General features: G+C 42.6%; 2 protein-coding genes across 5 annotated transcripts; one reads left to right on the forward strand and one right to left on the reverse strand.

The window, feature by feature from the left end:
• Positions 1-196: 196 nt before the first annotated feature.
• Positions 197-13,979, reverse strand: CFAP210 (cilia and flagella associated protein 210). Of its 2 annotated transcripts, none has more exons than XM_066612176.1 (9): positions 13,707-13,979; positions 10,851-11,074; positions 7,188-7,361; positions 6,909-7,102; positions 4,814-4,970; positions 3,570-3,709; positions 2,723-2,915; positions 2,272-2,436; positions 197-694 (listed from the first exon to the last, which is right to left on the reverse strand). In XM_066612176.1, exons 1-9 carry the CDS (start codon positions 13,771-13,773, stop codon positions 374-376), a joined length of 1,635 nt encoding a protein of 544 aa, XP_066468273.1. In that variant the 5' UTR covers positions 13,774-13,979; the 3' UTR covers positions 197-373. The 2 variants fall into 2 exon arrangements, with proteins under 2 accessions (XP_066468273.1, XP_066468272.1); XM_066612175.1 differs by lacking the exon at positions 13,707-13,979 and adding an exon at positions 13,153-13,312.
• On the forward strand, positions 13,934-21,807 carry PHOSPHO2 (phosphatase, orphan 2). Of its 3 annotated transcripts, none has more exons than XM_066612178.1 (3): positions 13,934-14,287; positions 17,045-17,152; positions 18,872-21,807. In XM_066612178.1, exon 3 carries the CDS (start codon positions 18,893-18,895, stop codon positions 19,616-19,618), a length of 726 nt encoding a protein of 241 aa, XP_066468275.1. In that variant the 5' UTR covers positions 13,934-14,287; positions 17,045-17,152; positions 18,872-18,892; the 3' UTR covers positions 19,619-21,807. The 3 variants fall into 3 exon arrangements, with proteins under 3 accessions (XP_066468275.1, XP_066468277.1, XP_066468276.1); XM_066612180.1 differs by having other exon boundaries at positions 13,934-14,283; XM_066612179.1 differs by lacking the exon at positions 13,934-14,287 and having other exon boundaries at positions 16,717-17,152.
• The last annotated feature ends 1,920 nt before the right edge of the window (positions 21,808-23,727 follow it).

Genomic DNA, 23,727 nt, shown 5'->3' on the forward strand with positions numbered 1-23,727 from the left:
CTCCATCTTAAAGTGAACAGGATGAAGTATCTCCACAAACTGTAGATTATTCCTGGTATTCATACAAGTGCTAGTAACTTGCAAAAGTTGCTAAATTAGAGCTAAATTGTAAATTACAAATGGCTTGTTTGGTAGCTTGTTTCTGCTCTTCAGACTTTATGTGTTGTAAGTAAAACAAAGCTTTATCCTGCTTGTAAATATTGCACATTTAATAGAACTTGTACTATTGATTTTTCTAAGTTTTGCAAAAAAATTTAGATAGTTTCAAACGTGACAGAAATATTTTTAATTTGCTGTTTTTCTACTACTACTTTTACAATTTGGGTCACTTCCAAATGCATCATACTTTATTTTAGCATTTGAACAGGACTTTTTACCATGTAAAACCTAGTCGTGCCTTAGTTTTATCATATCTGTATTCATTTAACAGTTTCATTTCTTGAGCTGTATCACCAGTATAAGGTAGTTTAGTAGCAGACGTATCATCCTCTCTTTCTCTGTAAACTGGACCACCCCCTTCCTTTGCTGCTTTGAAAAGAGGGTAAAGATTCCGAGCTGTCTTGGATTCCTCATCAATGATTTTCTTTGCGTATGCCTGAAACTCTTGCTCCTTGCACAGTGCAATAAGTTCTTTTTGTTTAACATATTCTGCCTCCTCTTGCTTCTCCCGCTCTGCTCTTCCAATTTTTTCAGCCTGCATTGAGGGGGAAAAAAACATTAAGTATATTTAAAAAGTTATGGAAATTCTGGTTTTCTGTCCAGCCAAAGCTTATTAAAAAAGATATACATGGGAGAAATATAGTATACCATAAGTGCAGTCTCTGTTCTGATCAGATCACATGTGCCTTTATTTTTAATAGCTTAGGGCCCAATCCTATCCAACTTTCTAGTGCTAATGCAGTCATGCCAATGGGATGTGTGCTGCATCCTGTGGTGAAGGGGCAGTTATGGCTGCTTCTTTGAGGTTAGTGAGCATTTGTTTCCTGCATTGGCCCTGGAAAGTTGGATGGGATTGGATCCTGAGAGACTGGACCCATTGCATGATCAGCAATATTCCTGAACAAACAAGTGGAATGTGAGATGGTCTGAACAATAGTGTTTGCTAAATTTTTACTACCCATCTTGCATTTCTGGACTAATTGCACAAAACCAAACTTACGTTCTGGATTTAGGCATGGCAAATCACTAATTTCAGCATGAAATTGACCAGTTATTTGAATCATCAAGAATGTTCAAAGTTGAATTATTTGCTAATCCTTGCCAAAAAGAGTGCAAGGTACTACCATTATTAACAATGCCCATGGCTCAATGTGTAAAAAAAAAAAAAAAATTGTATGTAAATTGTCTGGCGTTTATTTGAGAGAACTGCACTTTTGGTGAAAAATCTTCAGTATTGTCTACTTTAACATATGGTATTTCCTAAATACTCACACTACAACACAGGAGTTTTGAACATAAGGCCTGCAGAAGCTCTTTATGAGGCTCTGGGATGGAGAGACAGAAGAAGGGCCTCAGAAGGCAAGGAATGCAACAGGAGAAGGGACAGACCAGTAGGGGTGAGAGAGGGAGACACTGCCAAGGTGCTAGGAGAGCCCAATTATCACACGGGCCACGTTTTTCAGAGCACCTCTCTTGAGCTGTGAAGTGATGGCTCTGCAGAAACTGCTGCTGAAAAAGCAGCCCAAGTGATAATTGAGCTGTCCCTAATTCTTGAAAATATGATCAAGATTTGCATATTTTCTATCATTTACAGATAATTTCCTGTGTGCGAACAAAGTACTTGTTAGTGGCCATCTGCTTCATGACCTCGCTTTCTGTTTGGTCCACTGCATGAAATGAGTTTTATATATGGCCCACTTCCGATGACCTTACATTTGGTGGAAGAGTGGACTCATTAATGTCTTTCTTGCATGAGACTATGGGCATTACATGGAGGCTCAAAGTATCAATATGCCATATAAAATCAGAATGTGGATGGGCAATGCGTTCTGTGGTGGGGAGGCCTCCTCAAGGTAATGTTGGTTCCCTTACCACAAGGCTGCATTGCAGCAAGATCAGTGTTGGAAAATTGGTTAGGATTGGGCTGTCAATGTTTTCTGACTGGGTACCACATTCTTTCTCTAAAATGTTTACCATATCTGAAGATAAAGATGACATCTGTTTGCAAATAGAGGAGAGGGTTTTCTCAGTTGCAGACTGCCTTCCTGGCACAATATAGGTCAGGTTCCTTTCCCTTAGTATATCTTGTAAACCTATTAATGCCTTACTTACTATTTGAACGACATGAGCTTCTTGCAACTTTAAGTTTGCACAATGATTTCTATGTTTCTTATCTTTCTCCAATTCCTGGTAGACCCGGTCAGCTTCCATTAGTTCACGAAGCTTCTCTTTAGCTTCCAGTCTCTCCTGTTGTTCTTTATCTTCTTTCATTTTTATCTAGAACAACATAATCCAAATCATATCCTATGAGTTATTGAAATTCAAAACATAACAACTGTGTTACTTTACTGTTTTCCATAAGGGTATACATATACGGTTCTAATGTCTCAGATGTCTGACTTTCAAATAAAAATATTTAGAACCAAGTGTCACTATTTTTAGTGGCACTTGTTTTCATGCAAGCTGCTTAGGATCATAAAGTTTCTTTGCTGTAACTGAAATCATCAGATGGTGACAAATGGTAAAACAACAGAAGGTGCAACAGTGCATTTATTTTTCTTACCACACTCATTCTGTATTCTTTGATGGATTGCAAATCAGCTTTGTTCTTTTCTTCTTTTGCTTTGCGTTCTTGTGCTTCCTCCTCTTCTGTCTCTGCAATTTCTCTAGCAATACGCTCATCTTCATCTAGACCTTGCTTCTTCATTTGCGCAAGAAAGCGGTTAGAAATTTGCTCTCTATGTTCCTCCATTATCCTGCAACAATTCAATAATTAGTGCAATGATCCCCCAATTGCATGCTATGAATAGGTCTAAAGTGTGCCTTGATTAATAATAATAATAATAATAATAATAAACAACTTTATTTTTACCCCACCTTTCTCCCCGAAGGGACTCAAGGCGGCTTACAACAGATTAAAAACATAATTTAAAACAGATAAAACCATATTGACACATATCATAAAAACAGCAGTCAGATAAAAAAATAGCCAGGTAAAAAGAGCATAGAGCAGCAACAAATCATAAAAGAATCAGGCCTGTAAAAAATATTAAAAGATGTTAAAAAGATGTTAAAGAGACCAAGAACTCAGAAGGCTTGTTTAAACAGAAGGGTCTTCAGGCCTCCCCAAAAAGTCTCAAGAGAGGGAGCCATTGTGATTAAGCTGTGATTAATCACAATGGCCATTGGGATGGCTGTGATTAAGCCATCACAGTGGTTACAACTGCCACCATGCCTACCAAAGTGGAGAACCCCATTCAGCATTGATATCAGTGGCCATTCTGAGGGAAGAAGACGGTGCACCAGGATTCTCGGACACAAGAATCCCTGATGTGTCACAATTGCTCAAAGAGCAAGCCACATCTGATTTCAGCCCTATGTTTAATTTCTCACTCAAACATTATGCCCACCTGACAATTTCCTCTTCTTTTGCTTTTCTCAGCTTAGCCATAGCTTGCTTTGCTTTAAAATGTCTTCTAATCTTATCATCCTCTTCTTCTTGTTTTTGCTTTTCTATAGCCTTAAGAATGATCTGGTCAGCAACATGTTCCTTTAAAAAGCAAAGAAAAAAACATTTTGCCAAAATGTGAATTCTGTGAATGTGGATGCCAAAACAAGAATTCTAAGCTTTTGGTGCATTTGTACAGACAGGGTCAAAAGCACAACAAATAATAGTTGACACAAATTGGGACTGGTGAGGAACTGATGAAGAGGAATACAGTAGAGAGTTAATGGAGATGTATTTATTTTGTGCTCACTCTCCAGTTCCCAAACAACTTTCTCACCCACTGTATGAGAAGATAGGCTCTTCTTGGGCTCCAGGAATGAATGCTCCACGTCTTGTTCATTCCTTTAATCTTAGGCACCATGATAGATTTGGAACTAAAGGACATCAGGTGGTGGAGAGCAAGCTTGCCATGCCTTCAGTCCCAAACTTGTCCATAAAGGCTTTTGCAGGCAGAAGGGAAGCAAGTGGTGAACTTTGAGTCCTGGATGGACAAGGACTAGACTTGTGTGCTGCTCTCTGCTACCAGAGATCTTCCTTGCATATGCACTCTTTGGCTCACTACAGTTTTCAGGATATTGGAGGCAGAGTTAAAGACCCTGACCAATGCTGCACCATCTCATTCCACACCTACATTTACCTGCACAGAAGCAAGACAATACAGGCGTGCCTCCATATCCGCAGGGGATCCGTTCCAGGGACCCCAAGTGCATATGGAAACCACAGATATGGGGGACACCTGTATCAACAGGGACACTAAGTGTTTCTTGCTTCAAACAGGTCCCTAGAAACATTCCAGCTTATAAGGAGACAAGAGCAGACTGCCAGCAGCCTGTTCTCTTCGTATTATAAGTGGGAGTGCTTAGAGTGACCTGTTTAAAATAAGAACACTCCCAGTAAGCCTTTAAAGAACGTTAATGGGCGTGCGAGGGGAGGGATTCCAGGGTAGCCTATATACTTGCATTGGTCCTTCATTTCTTTGAGGAGCAGAAAAGAAATGGAGACTGTTCAAGTTTAAATCTCTGAAACTAGGTCCCATTGAACTCAAAGGGACTTAAGACATACATAGGATTGTGCTAGCTAGACATTTTGGAAGGATTGAAAAGCAATTTTTAGATCCTAAATTTTAAGTGTTTGCCTGCTACATACCTGATGGGCCTGTTTACGCTCGAGCTTCTCCTCATGGAGCTTTCGCTCTCTTTCCTGGATTTCCAAATGATGTAACCTGGTCAATTCCTGAATCTCTCTCCCTTCTCTTATGTCTTCTAGCTTGGCCAGTTCTGCTAAATGTTTATGTTCTGCTATCCTAAAATAAACAACAAAGGTAAATTACTATACATTTGCAATGTGGAAACGCTTTCTGCAATTAGCAGAAGTTTTGAACTGAAGACAGGGAGTGGATCAAAATTCATACACCAAAATCAGTGCCCAGGAAGACTGGAATAGATCATTATGCTTTGCTAGTCATACATATTGACATTATTTATTTATTAAAGACTTTTCCCCACCTTTTAATTATTTCAAGCTGGTTTTGTGACACAATGAAATATTTTATTAAACCACCCCCATCCTTTGTTCTTCTGGGAAGTCACAAAAGACAAAGTGCCCCTCCATTTGCTTCTGTTATCCCTCAAGCAACTGGCCATTGGAGCAGGGTTCTTTTTGACAGGAATGTGGAAAAGAAGTCCATTCAGAATATGGAACAATAACAGAAATTCTGAATATTTATGCTACGTGTATGCCTCACTGTTCTTTTTGCCTCACACTACTTTCTCTTAACATTCAGGCAGCTTACAAAAGAAACAAAACATTGAATGTTAGAACATCTTCTTTAAAAGGTGAAGAACATCAAACAGCAAAGATTTTTTAAAATCCAAAAAATAGGGAAGCAACAGTGTATCAAATATGTCAAAACAAGACAGCATCAGAACAAGTCAAACAAGGGCCAAAAGACAAAGGTCTTAACCAGCATTCCCTCTAAGATAGGGGTGGCAAACTTTCAACTTTAAGGATCCTGGACCTTATAGAACAGGGAATTTCAAAAGGTGCAGCCTGTCATCTCACAGACAATTGTTAAAGGTCCAGGATCCCTAAAGTTGAAAATCTGACAACCCCTAAGAAATCCGCATTCACGTCCAAACTCCTTTGCTAGCTGTACAACATCATGACTCATTGCAACACTGCCGTTGGCTGTTAGGTGATGATGACATCGTATCATGGCCGAGCTCCGCACTGTGCATAGCTCAGCAGGTAGGTATGCAGCTGCACCACTGCACATTAGAGGGAACAACTGGTCTTAACCAGCCACCAAAAGATCAGCAGGCCTGGATGCTCACTGGTAGCAATTGCTGTTGCATCAATAACACTGTTACATGGTTGCATAAGTAGGATACCCATTAGTACCCAAACAGCTGCAGTTTGCACCAGCCGAAGCTTCTGGAGAGTTTTAACAGGCAGCTCCGCGTACATCACACTGCAGCAAAAGAGTTATTAAGGAATGGTAACCGTCACAAGGTCTGTCTGGGTCAGAAACAGGCACAGCGAATGTACTGTGTAGGCAAAAGCCTGTCCATAAAACTATCGCATTAAGTGGCAAAGTGGAAGGGGGTGATGTACTGATGAGCTCCCAGCCTGTCTCTCTGGCACCCTCTCCAGCCTGCCACTCTGGTCAGTGCTCCAATCCTCTTCTGGCTTGCTGAGAGCAAGCAGCCTCCTTCTCCTACCAGCTGGAGAAAGAGAGGAGAGGGAGAGCTGCCATGGTTGCAGGTCACCTCTTCCAGCCCACTCTGCTAAGTTACAAAGCACTGAGTGAGAAGATGGTGGCAATCTAGAAGCTGTTCTCCCTTCCACTCACTTGCCTGGAGCTGCTCTTGGATCATAACCCCCTTCCTCCATACTGCTCCCATTTTGAATGAACAGGAGCACTTCAGAGAAGGGAGACTGAATGCTGAGCTCCAGGTAAACTAGAAGAGCTCTCATCTCATTCATTAGGGGGCAAGCATGCACACTGTGCTCACTTGCCTGTAGCAACAAAACTGGGCAGGTTTCTGGGGGTGGGAGGAACAGGCCTTGATATCCTTTTTATGATTGAAAAAAAGTCTTCTGCTGTGTAATGTATTTCTTAGTTTAACTTGCTATTGTCTGAATGATTATTGTAAATACCTTGGAAGTTTTGTTAAACTGATTGGCAGCATAAAAATATGTTAAATAATTGTTTTTAAAGAGCTAGTCTGATGATAATTACTGTTCCAGTTGATCATTGTTAAGCTGCATTCGCTTCTTATGATGCTCCTTCGCTTTTTCCTCCTCTTTTAGTACCATTTGCAGACGTTCACATTCTATTTCATCATCCCTGTTCTTGTACAGATTTTGGTTTTTCTTTTTAAATTCAATCTGGGCATCTCGTTCTTTTAAAACATGAGTAAGTAAGAGGGCTCTCTGCAAAACAAAACTGGAGCATTTAATAGCCTTCTATGCTTAAACATGTCCAAACATTAAAGTTTAAAAGTATCATTTGCATTACGTGAAATCCTTTCACTCTTTCATTTTGATAATATTGATAGGTTTTGGCTTGTTCTATGGCCTCTTTTCGTTTCTGTGCTTGGTACTTTGCTTCTTCCAGGTCCTCCCGTCTCTTTTCTTCCTCATCTTTCTGTTGGCGCATTTTTTGGGCTTTCAGTTTTTCCTGTGCCATACCCTGCAATGCAAAGAAATCTCATTCGAAATACTATTGGAAGGAAACTGGGTAACAAGTGGCATCTTTAAAAAGTCATGTAAAAGTTTTTAGAAAAATGTAAAAACACAATCATTACATTTATTTTGCTTATTATACTCACAGTATTATATACTAAAACACTTTGTTTGCTTCTGTTGCAACCTCCTTTTTAAGATCATCTGAATTAGCCTCCACAGTGGCAAACTACTAAAACTACATTGACATACAGCATGTCAATCCTATACATGCTTACTCAGAATTAAGTCCCAATGTGTTCAATAAGGATAATTCCTGGGTAAGGGTGCATAGGACTGCATAAACAATACTAGGAAGAGAGGGAGACAACACAAAAAAGACACAGTGTCTTCTGCTTTTGACTAACATTCTTGAATTGTTCTTTCTCCCTTGACATTTGGTCTACCGCAGTGGTTCCCACACTGTGGGTTGGGACCCACTGAGCTCAGTTCTGGTCCCCTCTGAAGGACTCAGATGGTGCTGAGCTCAGCTCTGGTCCCCTCTGAAGAGCTTTCTGAAGCCTGCAGAGGCAGTGCAGACCTATTGGCTGCCTCTGGCTTCAAAATGGCCTGGAAAGGCAAAAAAATGTCACTTCCGGTTTCCCAAGGGAAGTGACATAAGAACAGCCCCGCTGGATCAGGCCATAGGCCCATCTAGTCCAGCTTCCTGTATCACAGTGGCCCACCACATGCCCCAGGCTTTGCAACCTGATTTTTGGTGGGTCACCAAAGGGTGATGGAAAGATCAGATAACTAATTGCCTCAAGCCCTGAAGCTATTCAAAAATCAGATACTGTAGCTGCTAATTACCCTGCAAAGAGCTCAGCTGCTGCTGTTTGCAAGCATGTGTAAATTTAGGAAGATAAATATTTCAGGGTCTTTTTTTTTAGTTAATATTACTTATAAATAAATAAAATATTTCTTTCTAGATCTTTTTTTTTAGTCTGGTAAACCTGGATAGGTCCTGATAGACTACCATTTTAAAAAGTGGGTCTTTGTTCTAAAAAGTTTAGGAACCACTGGTCTACACAAGTACAGGTGAAGCATGTTTATCTGCAGATTTTTATTCATGGATCTGGCTCAGTGCAGGTCACCCAGACCTGCATTGAGCCAGCACCACCTGAGCCCTTTGAAGGGGACCTGAGCTCAGCTCAGAGCCCTCTGAAGGGCTCAGATGGTGCTGAGCTCAGCTCTGGTCCCCTCTGAAGAGCTTTCAGAAGCCCGCAGAGGCAGTGCAGATCCATTGGCTGCCTCTGGGCTTCAAAATGGCCTGGGGAGGCAAAAAAATGTCACTTCTGGTTTCCCAAGGGAAGTGACTTTTTCACAATATAAGGCAGTCTGAAACCCTGGAGGGCTTCCCCGGGCCTGAAATGCCTTATATCATGAAAAATGTCACTTCCGGTTTCCCGAGGGAAACTGGTATTTTTCACCTCTCCAGGACATTCTGAAGCACGCACAGGCAGCAAGCAGACACATGCTGTCTCTGCAGGTTTCAGAAAGCTCTCCAGAGGGGAGAGCTCAGCTCTGGTCCCCTTTGCAGGGAGAAAGGGATGGAAAATCACGGATTTGATTATCCGCAATGTTCTACATTATCAAGCGATCTGAGAACGGATCTGTAATAATCAAAAGTCGTTTATGTACTATAAAAGGCCATTTGCACATTTTGGATTCTGATGCAACATAAGCAACAATATTTGAATCTAACCTCAATTATCTGAGTGGAAAAGCTTGGAGTCTTAAAGATGTATAATAAATCTAAGGGTGCAATCCTAACCCCCTTATGTCAGTGCTTTCCAGCACTGGCATAGCTGTGCCAATGAGTCATATACTTCATCCTGCAGTTGGGTGTCACTCATGGAGGCCTCCTCAAAGTCAGGGAATATTTGTTCCCTTACCTCAGAGCTGCATTGCCCTTATGTCAGTGCTGGAAAGCACTGACATAAGGCGTTAGGACAGGGGTGCTCACACTTTTTTGGCTCGAGAGCTACTTTGAAATCCAGCAAGGCCCGGAGATCTACCAGGGGGGAAGGAAGCGTCTGACAGACACCCCCTTTAATGTATGGAGCCCCTGCTGGAGTCTAGTCAGTTTCGTCAGTTTTGTTGCTGCATGCCTGAAGAGCAGCTAAAGTGTCAGTTTCAGTGTCAGTTTAGTGTCAGCTAAATATGTCAGTTTTGTCTAGTCACTAGACGAAACTGACATATTAACAGTTTGGAGAGACAGGGCTCCGCGATCTACTCATTTTGCCTCGCGATCTACTGGTAGATTGCGATCTACCTATTGAACACCCCTGCGTTAGGATTGCGCACTAAATGTATAAAGGTCAACTGGACCAAAGTTCATGTAACCCTCTTTTTACACATGATTTGCTGCATCAGTGCACATGTGCTCAGCATTATATCACTAAACAAGATACCAGTGTTGCAAATATGAGGCCAATGTTGATCATGCTGCTGCATTTTACTATTACAGTACAAGGACTCAGCATTTCTATAGAGTAGGGGAGTCCAAAGATTTTGACAGGAGGGCCACATCATCACTCTGACACTGTGTCAGGGATTGGGGGAAAAAAGAATTAATTTACATTTCAAATTTGAATAAATTTACATAAATGAATATATTAGAGATGGCACTTATATGAATGAATGAAGGTCTCGTGATAGCTCAAGGCCTAGAAAACGTGTGAAATAGAAAGCAGCAGAGGGGGCCCTTGGCCTGAGATTGCATGAGAGGTTGAACAGTTGGCCCTGAGAGCAGTCACACTGGACCAGTACAAGCTCCAGCAAATCTCTGGTGGGCCAGAGACATTCATATGAATGAATGAAGATCTGGCAATAGCTCATGGCCTATAAAAGACTTTGCACAAAGCAAGGCCGGCCTTTCCTTTGCTGCTACTGCTGCATCACAGACGTGAAACAGCAAGCAGTGAAGGGAGCTCTTATCCCACAGCTCACATGAGATGTGGAACAGTTGCCCTCATGCTGAGAGCAGTTGTTTCAGGCCAGCACAGGCTGCAGCAAGTCTCCAGAGGGCCAGAGGCTCATTGCAGACTGGGGGTTCCCTGCGGGTTGGATTGGGAGTCCCCAAGGGCTGCAAGTAGCCCCCCGGGGGGGTTTTGGGCACCCCTGCTATAGAGCTTCACATAACAACCTAAATAATTACAAGAGGCCTTAAACTATTGGCCTATGCAGTATTATTATTCCCCCATCACAGACGGGGGAGGATTGAGGTTGAGAGTTAGTGGTTTGCCCAGGGTCACTTAGTGAGTTCATGACTGAGATAAAGTTTGAACCTAGAATTTTCCAACTCATGCTGTGTAGCCATTGCACTACACCAGTTCTGCTAACAAAGGAAATAAAATATTTGACTGACAAATCTTTTTGCTTACTAAAAAGTATGAGAAAAAATGTACAAATTCAGACAGCTGAAAAAGGAGCCACAAGTATAGACATCTCTTACTGCAATCGTGTTGGTCCAATTCTGCACAAGTGCTTGAGACTTTAAGTGCAAGTCTTTCCGTTCTTTCTTTTCAGCACGAATCCGTGCTGCTTCTCTAGATCTGGCATGGAGGCTATCTTGAATCCTTTCCCATTCTGCCTTGGGAAATATAGTTATTTGGCGAAGATCTACTCCCTCTGGGAGAAATATTCCCTCTATGTCATCTTCATTGGAGCCATTACTTGCTACATGGGAAAAAGAAAATTGTTCAGCATTCCACAGTTAAAATTCTTTTACCTTGCGGCCGGAAAACCACTGCTTCATGGTTCAACCCTACTAAATTATATACTGTAGTAGCAATTTTCAACCTTTTTATCTCATAGCACACTGACAAGGCACAAAAATTGTCAAGGCACGCCATCAGTTTTTGGACAATTCCAACATTGTTTTTGGACACTGCAGTGCCACATCTCACAGCCATAGGGCTCACATCTCCCAATAGCCCTACTAATAAAATATCCTACCCCAAAACCCCACAGCACACCTGCAGACCATTTGAAGTACACCAATGCGCTATGGCACAGTGGTTGAAAATAGCTGTTATACACATAAATAGCTTTAATCTATGCTTGAATTCTTTACTGAACAATAATAACTAAGTTAATGACAATTCTTGGGAGTTAATGGTTATGTGAATCTACTTATAAGTTGACATATGAGGATACAACTTTGAGGACAGGCAACAAGAAAGGAGCTTAGAAAGGAGCGTTACACCTAGAAAGGAGCTAGAACTAGTTGGGCACTAGCCAAGCAGAAATAAAGTACTTTATGTTCAAGATGTGATCTTTCGCTCTGGGAATATATACCTCTGAAAAGACTTACCATAAAATACTCCACAAAAAGGAAAGGAGAGTCAGGGAGAGAAACCAAATTTAGAATATAGGTGTTAATGCACACACACCATTAGTTCCTCTGAATGTGGTGAAGAGTTCTATTGTATCTTCATTAGCACATAAAAGCTATACAGATTTCTACATACCCACTTCTGGGGCTGTCATATTATTATTGCCAAATACTGTGTGAGGGGGCCACTGTGTTTGTCTTCTATGCCAGCATTTCTCAATGTTTGTCCCCTGCTCTACCTCTTCACATGGCCCATCTATTGGAAGTAAGACTGGAAGTAACTGATATCTTCACCAGTTACTTCTGGATTGGGAGGCCAGGCGCAATGAAACAAACAATGGTAGGAAGCTCAGGAGGATGGGAGGGCTTTTTTGAGTACAAGAAAACACATTGGAGCTCTGCCTGCTGAGTCAAGTGTTCTACCACAGTTTGTCATGTTGCATAGCTGGTCTCACTGCCAGGAGGCGGGCGTCTTGGGGTGCTGCAAGCAGCATGGGACACCACCTCAAGTACCACTGGTTGAGAAACGCTGTTCTATGCTTTTGAGTTTTGCCTAGGAACAGAGTGATGAGACAAAATCCTTTTTCCAAGACATGTCCTCTTTCTGTAGCCTCATTTCTTGGAAAAGAACTTAAATGTCCTCCTTTTCCCTATGAGTGGGCCCCCGCAGGCAGTGCATAGCCTTCTTGTAATTAATAAATTATATGTACTATCTTATATGTAATATAGTTTTAAATGTAATAATACAGGTTGAGCCTCACTATTTGTGTGGGTTCTCTTCTAAGCACTCACCTGGGTGGCAAAAAAACAACAAAATGCACTATAGCAAATCAATGTGAAAAACAAAATCTCTTTCCTCCTGTGATTGAAAAACAGCCTTGCTGTCCTTTGTGATGTAAGGATCACAAGAGTCATTAAGAGTCATTAAGATCACAAGAGTCATTAAGAAGACAATCCATCAATCAGTCCTCTGCTTCACTCAGCCCCTCCCTTCACCAATGCAAAGTGATCACATTTCTTTCACGTGCTCAGGGGGAAGGGGGGGTCCGATGGAGAGAGGAGGATTGATGGATTGTCAGCCAGCTGCCGCGTGTGTGTGTGTGTGTGTGTGTGTGTGTGTGTGTGTGTGTGTGTGTGTGTGTCTCTCTCTCTCTCTCTCTCTCTCTCTCTCTCTCTCTCTCATTAATGCGGCCGTTGTTAAAGGACTGTCCAGTTTTTAAAACTGATTTTAAAGGGATGCATTTTTCCCCTTCTCCAGGGATCAGCATGTTCCTTCTCATTTGCAGGTGCCATTCGTGTTGAGTCAAATCCGTGTATAAATAGGCTGGACCTGTATAGTGTTTAAATTAACCCCATGAAATCAATACAGTGTTTGAGTGTTTCATCCTCTGGTGCCCTCCATTTTTCTTGGGTGTCCTACATTTTGGGGTGCCTGGTCCTCTTTTGCGGTCCTCTTCTGACATCTGGTCACCCTGCCCAGGAAATGTACAGGTGGCTGGCTGCGCCTGTGGGCACCCGATCTCCCCCATTCCATCTCTCTCCTCTGGCCTTCTTCCTATACGGAGAGGGGAGTTCGGGCCCAGCTGGGTTCCAGTCCACAGCTGGGCAGCCGGAGCCCAATCCAGCGCTGGGCAGTCCCGTTGCGGCCAAAGGGACTCGTTGCCAGGAGAGGGCGGATCGCAGACCCGCGCACGCCTGCTAAGAAGGAGGCCCGTTCCGGCTGATGCGGAGGGCGGAGAGGGCTGCAGCCGCGGACGCCACTCCTCTGCGTGCCTCCTCGGAAAGAGGCCCACGAGAGTCAATGGGCTTCCTCCCAGGGGGTGTGGCTGCGCTTTCCCGGGACGAAGCCCCGCTGACTGACTGTCGGGGAACCGACTTCCAAGCGGATAAGCGCAGGCAGGCGCTGCTTTCTGCGGCTTTCTGTCTCCCTCCCCGGCCGCGCCCTCCCCGCCTCCGCAGCAGCGACAGACTCACGCGTGGCCTGCCGACTCTGCCCCTTGCGCCTGCCGAAGCGCACGAGCGGGCGGACCACGGCGCCCATGGCGGCAGGAGAGGCAGCGCTGCCCCCGGCGCGGGGCGCTCTCTCCCTGCAGTGTATCCGCGTTGCCGGGCAACGGGGGAGGCGGAAGTCACGCGACGTTCCGCGGGCCGGGCGGGCGGCGCGAGGGCGCTTTCGGCCCTCACGTGACCGGCCTCAAGAAGTCGCTGCAGGTCAGTCAGACCGAACCGCGGCCGGTCCGGCCCCGCCTCGCCCCGCGCGCGCCCCCCAGCCGTCCCCCCTCCTGTCCCTCGCGCCGCCTTCCTTCTCGCGGGGGCTTCGGTCGCGGGATTTCTGCTGAGCGGCCGCTCGGCCCTCCCGTCAGGCCGGCTGAGGTTGCCCCGCGGAGCCCGCGAGGGTGCAGCGGCCGGCAGCGGGCTCTCCCCGGGCCTGACGGCCACCCGCCCGGCTTCCCTCCCGCGCCGCCCGTCGCGGCCGTCGTGACAGTGACCGCTCCGCACAAGGGCTGCGCTCGCAGGCGCGGGGATAGTCGGTGGACGGACACACACGCGCGTACGTACGTACATACACACGTGTACATGCATATATACATATCTGTGGATACGTATGTATAGATACACACGCATGTACACACACACACGTGTGTATATGTGTATATATATACACATACATACACACATGTACTTGTATACAGGTGTGCACCACTTAACAACAGGTGGTACTTTCTCCAATCCCTGTTGTTATGCAGTTGGGTCATTAAGTGAACATTAAGTCCAATGTCTTGCCTTTGTTGTGTAAACAGACAGTCCCTGCAGACTGTATCTGGTTGCACAGGCCACTGGAAATAGACTGCATCTTCTTTGCTTTAAGAGCCTCTCTGTTTTGTAAACAGACACACTGCTGCAGGCTATGGGAGACCCAATTACCTCATTAAAAGCATCTTCATTGTGCTTTGACCATCGTCATATATGTGGCCCATCATTAAGCAAATGGTTGTTAAGCGGCACACACCTGTATGTGTGTGTGTGTGTGTGTGTTACACATACATAAACACACACATAGTAGAATCAGAAACATAGAGTTGGAAGGGACCTTCAAGGTCATCTAATCCAACCCCCTATCTATAGCAGGAAATCCTCCTAGACCAAGAGCATCTCCAGCAGGGTTGTGGATTCTCTGCTTGACAATTTCCAGTAAAGGAAAATCCACCACCTCCCTTGGCAATCTCTTTGACTGCCAAACTGCCCTTACCATCAGAAATCCTCCCCATATCCAATTGGAATCTCTCCTCTTGCAGTTTGTACCCATTGGATCTTGTTTTTCTCTCTTTCTTTCACACACACATGCTATGTAACTATCTTCCATGCTAATTGCAGATTGTTTATTTATTTGAAACATTTATAGCCCGCCTTTCTCATGCCAAAACAAATGCCCAGTGCAGTTTACATGGCTCCGGTATTTGATCTGTCAGATACAGATAGATTACCCCTTCTCCTGACATCCAAAATCTGGACTATTACAAATCTCATTCATTTTTGTCCAAGACTTTTTTTTAATTTTCTGTTTGGGAACACTAGAAGGTCTTGGTGCTCATTCCCATGTACAGTGCAGGTACAGGCTTTAAGTTCTGTTCTCTGCTCTGTGGTGGGTACCCATACAGACATTGTTTAAAAATGTCAAAGAGGACAGCAGACATCCATAGGGGGAACGGTGAAAAGAGCAAGAGGAAGCAGTTCTCAATATATTTATGCAATTATTCTGAAATCCAGACAAACTGAAGATCCAGATACCTTCCCATCCCAGGCAGTTCGAATAAGAGATGATCAACCTGTACCTCTGTCCTCACTCTTCTCCTGTCAGGGCATGGTGTTTCTCAAATAGGCAGGAAGGCCATCAGTGGCAACCACCAAGGTCTTTTTACCTTTGCTGTCTATGCACACACTTTTGGGACTATCAGTAAGGTCCACTGACCACATTCTTCTGCACAGGATCTCTCTATGTTATTACTGTCAATTACTGTTGTGAGGGGCCAATGTGCAGATCTCAGTTGCAAGGTCAGTTGCATTCTGATGTTCCTGCCTGAATGGTATTGGTATTGGCAACCTTCAGTCTCGAAAGACTATGGTATCGCGCTCTGAAAGGTGGTTCTGGCACAGCGTCTAGTGTGGCTGAAAAGGCCAATCCGGGAGTGACAATCCCTTCCACACCGGGAGCAAGTGCAGTCTGTCCCTGGTCTGTCTCCCTGGCTATGGGCCTTCCTTCTTTGCCTCTTAGCCTCAGACTGTTGGCAAAGTGTCTCTTCAAACTGGGAAAGGCCATGCTGCACAGCCTGCCTCCAAGCGGGCCGCTCAGAGGCCAGGGTTTCCCACTTGTTGAGGTCCATCCCTAAGGCCTTCAGATCCCTCTTGCAGATGTCCTTGTATCACAGCTGTGGTCTACCTGTAGGGCGCTTTCCTTGCACGAGTTCTCCATAGAGGAGATCCTTTGGGATCCGGCCATCATCCATTCTCACGACATGACCAAGCCAACGCAGGCGTCTCTGTTTCAGCAGTGAATACATGCTAGGGATTCCAGCACGTTCCAGGACTGTGTGAATGACTATCCTACTTTCCTTAAATCTGGCACAACTTAGGGCCCAACTTTCCAGCACTGATGCAGCTGTGCCAACAGGGCACATCCTGCATCCTGTGTGAGATGGAACATTTGTTCTCTTAACTTGGGACTCCATTGTGGCTGGAAGTTGGATAGGATTGGGCCCTCAGTTTCTTAGAGAAGTGTTTTCTCTAAATTGGAAGTGATGTCTGCTTTAAAGATTGCAAATGGCTTAAGAAGTAAGGGCATTGCATGAAGTTTATGTTGACAGGTAGGGAACCTGAAGTAAAGTTAAGCCTTTCCCTCTACCTTACCTGTGTCCTGGAGAATGCAAAAGCAATTCAGAGTTTAAGATTGGCTATGTCACTTTCAGTGCTCCTCTGGACAAGCTGTGGTCTTTGTGTGAATACATTAATTTTTCCTCTCTCTGCTTTTGTGCAAAGAGTTGTTAAATAAAATGTGGATTCAGTCCAATTATTTTACTTTGTCTAAAATGGAAAATAACTGAAACACACTCATAGTTACAGATGGAACTGGGAAGATATAAGTTCAAACCGTCACTCAGCAACAAAGCTCACTGGGTGACTTGGATTCGTCATTATCTCTCATAGTAGTTAAAATTACAGAGTTGTAAGGATAAAAGTGGGCGAGATGAAGAACCATGTGCACCACCCTGAATTCTTTCCAGATTAAAATGTAATAAATAAATGTCTCTATTCAGTTGTTATAAAGGACCTGGCATCCATGTTGAGACAAATCCATGACATTCCTCACATTTTATCCAGCATCCTCCAGTTAATTCCGGTTTCAACCCTCAGAGCATCAACCAGTGAGTATCATTGCCGTGAGATCCTTTTCCTTTTAAAAAATGTATTCTTTTGTTACATTGGAAAGATTTTCTCTCTTTTTCAAGGCAATTTAATAAACACAATCAAATATCCTATGTTTATATCTTTGTTTTCATAAACAGCTGCTTTGCACATTACATCTGTAGATTTAACATGTAGCTTTCATGTTACTGTATGTGAATACACATAATAATTTCACCTGATGTACAGTCTAAAATGCAACCTTGATTGGCTCTAGTTTGCTGCATTATGTGTTTGTTATTACATTTGGTGAAATACGTAGTATAAAATGTGTTAATACTCTATGCACTATTTTCAGTCTCGACTCTTCTCTCCAGTGTGCTGGTTTCCTGCAGAGAAAAGAGTGGTCTGCACATTTATAAATGTATTCTTTAGCCAGCTTGAATGTGCAAGAAAAAGCAACTTCAGCTAACTTATGGGCAACTTGCATTGGAACCAACACTGGCTCTGAAACAAATTCCAGAAGTTAATATTGATGAGTTGAGCTTAGATTAAACAGAATGTTTCCAAGAAGGTGAACACAACTCTAGCTAGAGGATAAAGTTAGGTTGCCTAGGGGGGGCCTTCAGGATAGTTAAATTTATTCTGTATACTTAATAGAATAGTATAATTTATAGATTTATTCTGTATCCTTATTGAATAGAAATTGTGTAGCCAGAAAAAGTGTTACTGGAGCTGAAAACCTGATTATCTTTAACAGGATAGCTAATATTCCTCTTTACAAATTTAACTGAATCCTAATTTACTTAATCCTAACTTCAGTCCTGAATATGACAGGTGTGCTGTCCTTCTGATTTTACCTGCATTGATGACCCACATATGAACACAATATATGTTAAGAGTGTTAAAGGAAAATGAAATAAGACTTTCCTTACATTTTCCAAGAATAACATTTAGCAATTTGTAATTATGGAGGAGAATCCATGTATGGTGAATACTTATACATCCAAAATGGATTACATATTTTGGGATATTGCAAATTCTAATATCTTGTGGTTTCTCTGCACTTTGAAAAATATGGTGAAATTCTGTAGACAAACCTAATATGTGAATGTAACAGCCCAATTCTAACAAAGTCCCAAGGTGTTGATGCCACAGTGGTTACCACTGTATCCCACAGTGGATTTTCAGCTACTTGAGATGTCTTCAGGGTAAGGGGACATTTGTCCCCTTGCTGTGGAGGAAGTCCCTGCAGTCTCTATGGGGCAACTCAGACCTGCACCAGCTCAATTGCTGGTGTTAGTCCTCATTGCCCCATGGAGGCAGATCTGGCCTGGGAAGGGGCTTGGGATTCAGCATGTGCTGCCTCCACAAATCCCCCCCTTCCAGGCCTGATCTCCTTCCTGCTCTGTAACTGCCCCATTTCACCCAACCCGTCCCCTGTTCCATCCTTCCCTGCCCCGGTCAACCCTCTTCCTGCCACCTTCCAACTCCCTGCTTAGGCTTACCTGCTCTGGTGGGTGTCTGTGGGCTTGGAGGCACACAGGAAGGCTTCTTTGCCACAACTGTTAAGCAGTCTCTGCTGGTGTAACGCCAGTTAGGCTGACAAGGGAGAAGGTTAAGATTTGGCCATAATCCTTTTTTTCTTGCAACATTGTCTTCCTGAAACCATATTTAAACTATATAATATAATTATATAGCAATAGAGCACTTCACCAAAACATTTCTCTCATTTGCAGGCTTATGATTATCTGACAACTATGAAGTTTCTGCTGGTTTTTGATTTTGACCATACAATTGTAGATGAAAACAGTGATACCTGGATTGTGAGATGTGCACCCGACTCAAAGCTTCCTGATGAAATAAGAAACTCCTTCCAAAAAGGGCACTGGACAGAATATATGGGCAGGGTTTTCAGATACCTTGGGGACAGAGGAGTAAGAGAAGAGGAAATGCAAAGAACTATGGCAACAATCCCTTTCACTGATGGAATGAAAGATCTTCTAGATTTTATTGGCAAGCACAAAGGCTATTTTGACTGCATAATTATATCTGATTCCAACACAGTATTTATTGATTGGATTTTAAAAGCCACTGATGTCTGTCAAATATTTGATGAAGTGTTTACAAATCCTGCAAGCTTTGATGATCGCGGCTATCTTAATGTACATAATTTTCATATTCACAATTGTGCAAAGTGCCCCATAAATCTCTGCAAGAGGAAAGTATTAGAAGAATTCTTAGAAAACCATTTAAAACAGAAAATGAAATATTCTCAAATTTTATATATAGGTGATGGTGGGAATGATCTGTGTCCTGTAATGTGTTTAAAAAAGAGTGATGTTGTTATGCCGAGACGTGACTATATGTTACAGAAAATGATTTGCCAGTTGTCTAAGGATCTTGTTCCTCTGGAGGCATCAGTTGTTGTCTGGTCATCTGGTACTGAGATACAGGCCTATTTAGAATTGCTTATTAAAGGATAGTTCTAATTAATACCAATGAATAATAGTAAATTGGTGCTGGAATCTCAATCTTGTCATGCTAGAGCCATTTCTTTATGAATGTTAGAAAAATAACACTTTGTTTACACCACTTTGATTCATTCATTGTCTTCCCTCATGCAAATTCAGTGTTGGAGGAAGGAAGGTGATGTGAGGGAGGTATGCCTGAGAAAAGGAAGGAACTCATACATGATTGAAACAAGTGCCAAAGTAATTTCCGAATATAGTTGTCATGTAGACAGCTATATCTTATCAGAGAAAATAGCAATAGGAGCTGTTTTGTAATATACAAAAGCAGTTCCTCTAAATATTTTAGGGCAAAAATGTATGAGCAATTGCCAATTATTTTTCCACTGAACAATAGGACATCCATTTACAGCACTAAAGATGTTTCCCTTAATCCTGCAAAGAGGTGAAAGTGATGGAGGATAGAAATATGGCATGAACTATGTTAGAAATATAGATAGAAATAAGGCCAAGTTTGTACCATAGTAACCCCTATGCCTTTTTAAGCAGCAGTTTCTACTATAGAGTAGCTTTAGTTTTAGTGTTTGTCAGCCTCCCAAGGGTTCTTTGCATCTTCATACCTCAGCTGCTACTTGAAAGAGCACTAAAGCAGCCTACTATAGGGAATAACGAGACATTTCTGTAGATTTTAATCCTGTCATATACATTGAGAGGCAGCTACTTCCATGTGTTAATGGAATCGGCCAAGAGGCTGGGGCTAACTTTTGCCAAGAATAACATTTGATTTTGTGCATATCACCACACAACATGGCAGCCACCCTCATTCGTTATTTAGTAAATAGTAAGCATAATTCAATGACAGTCTATCACAAAGTGAAAAGCAACATCAGCATCAGCAAAGAAGAAATGTGAAAAACACCTGAAGTCTCTATTATACTCTGTGATTCCACTTCCCCTGCTATGTCTCTTACCTTGAATGTACTGTGAGGAAACTGAAAGGAATGATGCAATTGGAGGAGAGTATATATAATCCTTGTCAGTAGGCAATAGAGCCCTTGAAATATGCAACTCAATCCTATCCGTGTTTACTTGGAAATAAATTCAGCTGAGGGCCAAGCTACTTGTTAACAATGAATCTGTCATTAAGAGACAAGCTTAAAACTTGAAACTTCTCTCTTGATTTAAGGCCCAATCCTATCCAATATTTGTGCCGATGCAGCAGCTGTGCCAAGGGGTCATGCACTGCATCTTGTGGTGGGGCAGCAGTCACAGAGGCCTCCTTAAGGTATGGGAACATTTGTTTCCTTACCCTGGGGCTGCATTGTGACTACACCGCAGCTGGAAAATTGGATAGGATTGGGCCCAAAAGCGGTCATGGGGAGATAAGGATTCAGAGAACTACCTCCCCAAGCTGTTGTTTAGTCCCAAATAGCCATTTGAGGAAGCATTATTTTAGGGCTATTTTTTAATTATGGTTTAGTCTGGCCCTGACTTCAGTGAAATTTAAATGGGTGCACCTATGTATTGGATTGCAGTCTTAAAACTGAAGTAAGGAGTTCGCTAAAATAATTGTCTTGTGTACAACAGAATTGGAAAGGGATGCATGTATCAATGCCACCAAAGCAGTTCAGATGCCTGTTAATGTAATCATCTGTTACTGAGGTGCTACATTTGTTCTCCTTTGCCAGTATCTTTGAGAATATCACCAGGAGTACATCATCCATCTTCCCGTGGCAGTCCATTACTGTTAGGGTGGTAGTGTCTGAAATGAAGATTTTGAAATATGGCATATATTGATAAACAGTATTGTGTTTGACCTTTTTACCTTATTGTGAAAGGTGATTGTGTTGAAATGTCTTGCTTAATATGTAGAAATGCACATTTTGGTAAAATGGTTTTTCAGTTTTTGAAAGCATAAATATATTTCAAAAAAAGGATAAAGGAAGGAAGGAACAAAATCTAATTGCTAACTGGCTTCCAGACTAGGAATTTTATAGCAATCTTTCCCTTGAAGAGTTTGCTAATATTCAAGTGTTGAAGCTAAAGGGCTTGTACAGTGATCCATGGATTTGCCTGGAGATCTGTCTTTTAGCTTGATTGTTATTTTGTCTGAATACAATGTGCCTACTAGAACTTTTGGAGCTGTATTCTGGTTAAAATTACAAAGAGATAACTTTAATTTATGTTTGTAGTTTTATATTTAAGGATCCAAACTTATATAAAATATTTGATTAAATATTTTATTAAGTAAGTATATTTTAATTGAATTCTTTGGCTTTTAACATAAAATTATAGCTGTAATATACAAGATGCGACATATATTTGTGTAAACAAATCTTATGTTATGATGAGACACATTGTTCCAAGGATGCTCTTGGAAATTTGTGTGTTCAGTGCTTGTAAAAATTAAAGTGCCATGTCTTGCATGCAAAAACAATCCCTTAGCTAGTTCCCCAATCTTGCATCTTATATGGAAGGAAGGTGGAAAGAGTTCTTTACTTCCTTCTCTGGCCCATGTTCAGTTTGAGCAGTGGCTGAGGGCCAGATCTGGAGAAGTAGGCCTGATTTCCCCTTGCTGTTTTGTGGCAATGGTCTCAGTGATGGGAAGAGATGGGAAACTCTCCCTTCCTTCTCTAACAAATTGACAGGCTTTTTAGGCAGTACAAAAGGTGGGTGTTATTGAGCTGTACCTTAACATTTTTGACAAATCAACTTGTGACAAGCCTTGCCTCTCAACAAGTCACCTCAAATCTACTTTAAAAAATAAGAGACAAATTGTTATATGGAGGAATAGCGATTGGTAAAATGGATGGGCTGCCTTCAGTCTTATATGGTTTATATTTTTTAACTAAAATCCATTGTTAAATTAAAATCCATGAGTGTTAAATTTATAAAATAAAACTCACAGTATAAGCTTTTGCATGTTTACTCAGAAGTAAGCCTCACTGTGTCAAATGACTCTTATTCCCTAGTAAGTGTGCCTAGGATTGCAGCCTAAGAGCCCAATCCTGAGCTGCCCAGGCGTGCGGTGGCACAGAAAACTGCTGCAACCGCATCTTGCATGCCCAGGGCAGCTGTGGGCGGCACCTCAGGAGACGGGGACTTTCATCCCCTTCCCCTGGGTAAAGGGAGTAGCCCTGCAGTGAGGCTACTCAATTCACCGCCGACCAAAAGGTCAGTGGTGAGGAAAAAGCCTCCGTGTCAGGCAGTGGCATCACTAGGGTTCGCATCACCCGGTGTGGGAGGCCAGCACATCACCCCCCTGCAGTGGGTGGGGCAACACTCCAGGTGGTGGGCATGATGATCTACCATCGCCCTGCTCCCACTGGTTTATTGGCTATACCTATTGATAGAATAAAGGTATGTCAATGCAGTTCATTTCATCGCATTCTACATGAAATTATACATTGATTGATATATAACATGATGGTATTATTTTTGCAAACTGTGATTTTAGTGATTTTGATCACTAGTGGTGTCACCTCCCCCCCCCCCGTGTCAACTTACTAACACCCTATTGGAGCAGTTCTCGAACTTTTAGCATTGGGACCCACTTTTTAGAATGACAATCTGTCCAGGACCCATCATAAAGCAAATTAAAATAAATAATTATAAATAAAGTAAAATAAATAAATAAGGGAAAGCCAGCACTGTTCCACCAGGTGAATTTTCTCTGTAACCTGCCTGCAATAACACCCCCCCCCAAAAGCATCGGTAAGATTTTCACCCCTACCCAGTACCCAGTTCAATTTAAGTTCTTATATTTCAAGCATATCACTATCAGAACCCACCTGGCTTTACAAGTCTGAGAGCCCAATCCTATGCCTGTCTACTCAGAAGTAAGTCCCATTATAGTCAGTGGGGCTTACTCCCAGGAAAGTGTGGATAGGATTGCAGCCTAAAACAAAAAAAATTCACCTTATCCTGTCAAGCCTCTGTTTCATTCTTTTTATAGGGGGGCTGACTTCTGGAGCATTTGTTGAGCTCCATTTGTATCAAATCAGGACCATTCTGGTGGCCTCACATTTCCCTTTGCCTGACCTGCCCAGGAGCCAAGGTAAACGCAACCATGTGGCTTAGTTTCGCTTTCCATAGGGCTCGATACATTCGCCAGCTTGGAGGGA

The sequence above is a fragment of the Tiliqua scincoides genome, chromosome 1, assembly GCF_035046505.1.
Source record: "Tiliqua scincoides isolate rTilSci1 chromosome 1, rTilSci1.hap2, whole genome shotgun sequence".
Lineage (NCBI taxonomy): Eukaryota > Metazoa > Chordata > Lepidosauria > Squamata > Scincidae > Tiliqua > Tiliqua scincoides.

Excerpts from the sequence above, each read along its gene's own strand:
- CFAP210 (XM_066612175.1), bottom strand. The coding sequence starts at position 13,261 with ATGGGGGAGATCGGGTGCCCACAGGCGCAGCCAGCCACCTGTACATTT. Across the intron at positions 3,710-4,813 it reads AGCGTAAACAGGCCCATCAG|GAACATGTTGCTGACCAGAT; the intron begins GTATGTAGCAGG and ends TGCTTTTTAAAG. Across the intron at positions 2,916-3,569 it reads AAAGAAGAGGAAATTGTCAG|GATAATGGAGGAACATAGAG; the intron begins GTGGGCATAATG and ends GAATTGTTGCAG.
- PHOSPHO2 (XM_066612178.1), top strand. The coding sequence starts at position 18,893 with ATGAAGTTTCTGCTGGTTTTTGATTTTGACCATACAATTGTAGATGAA.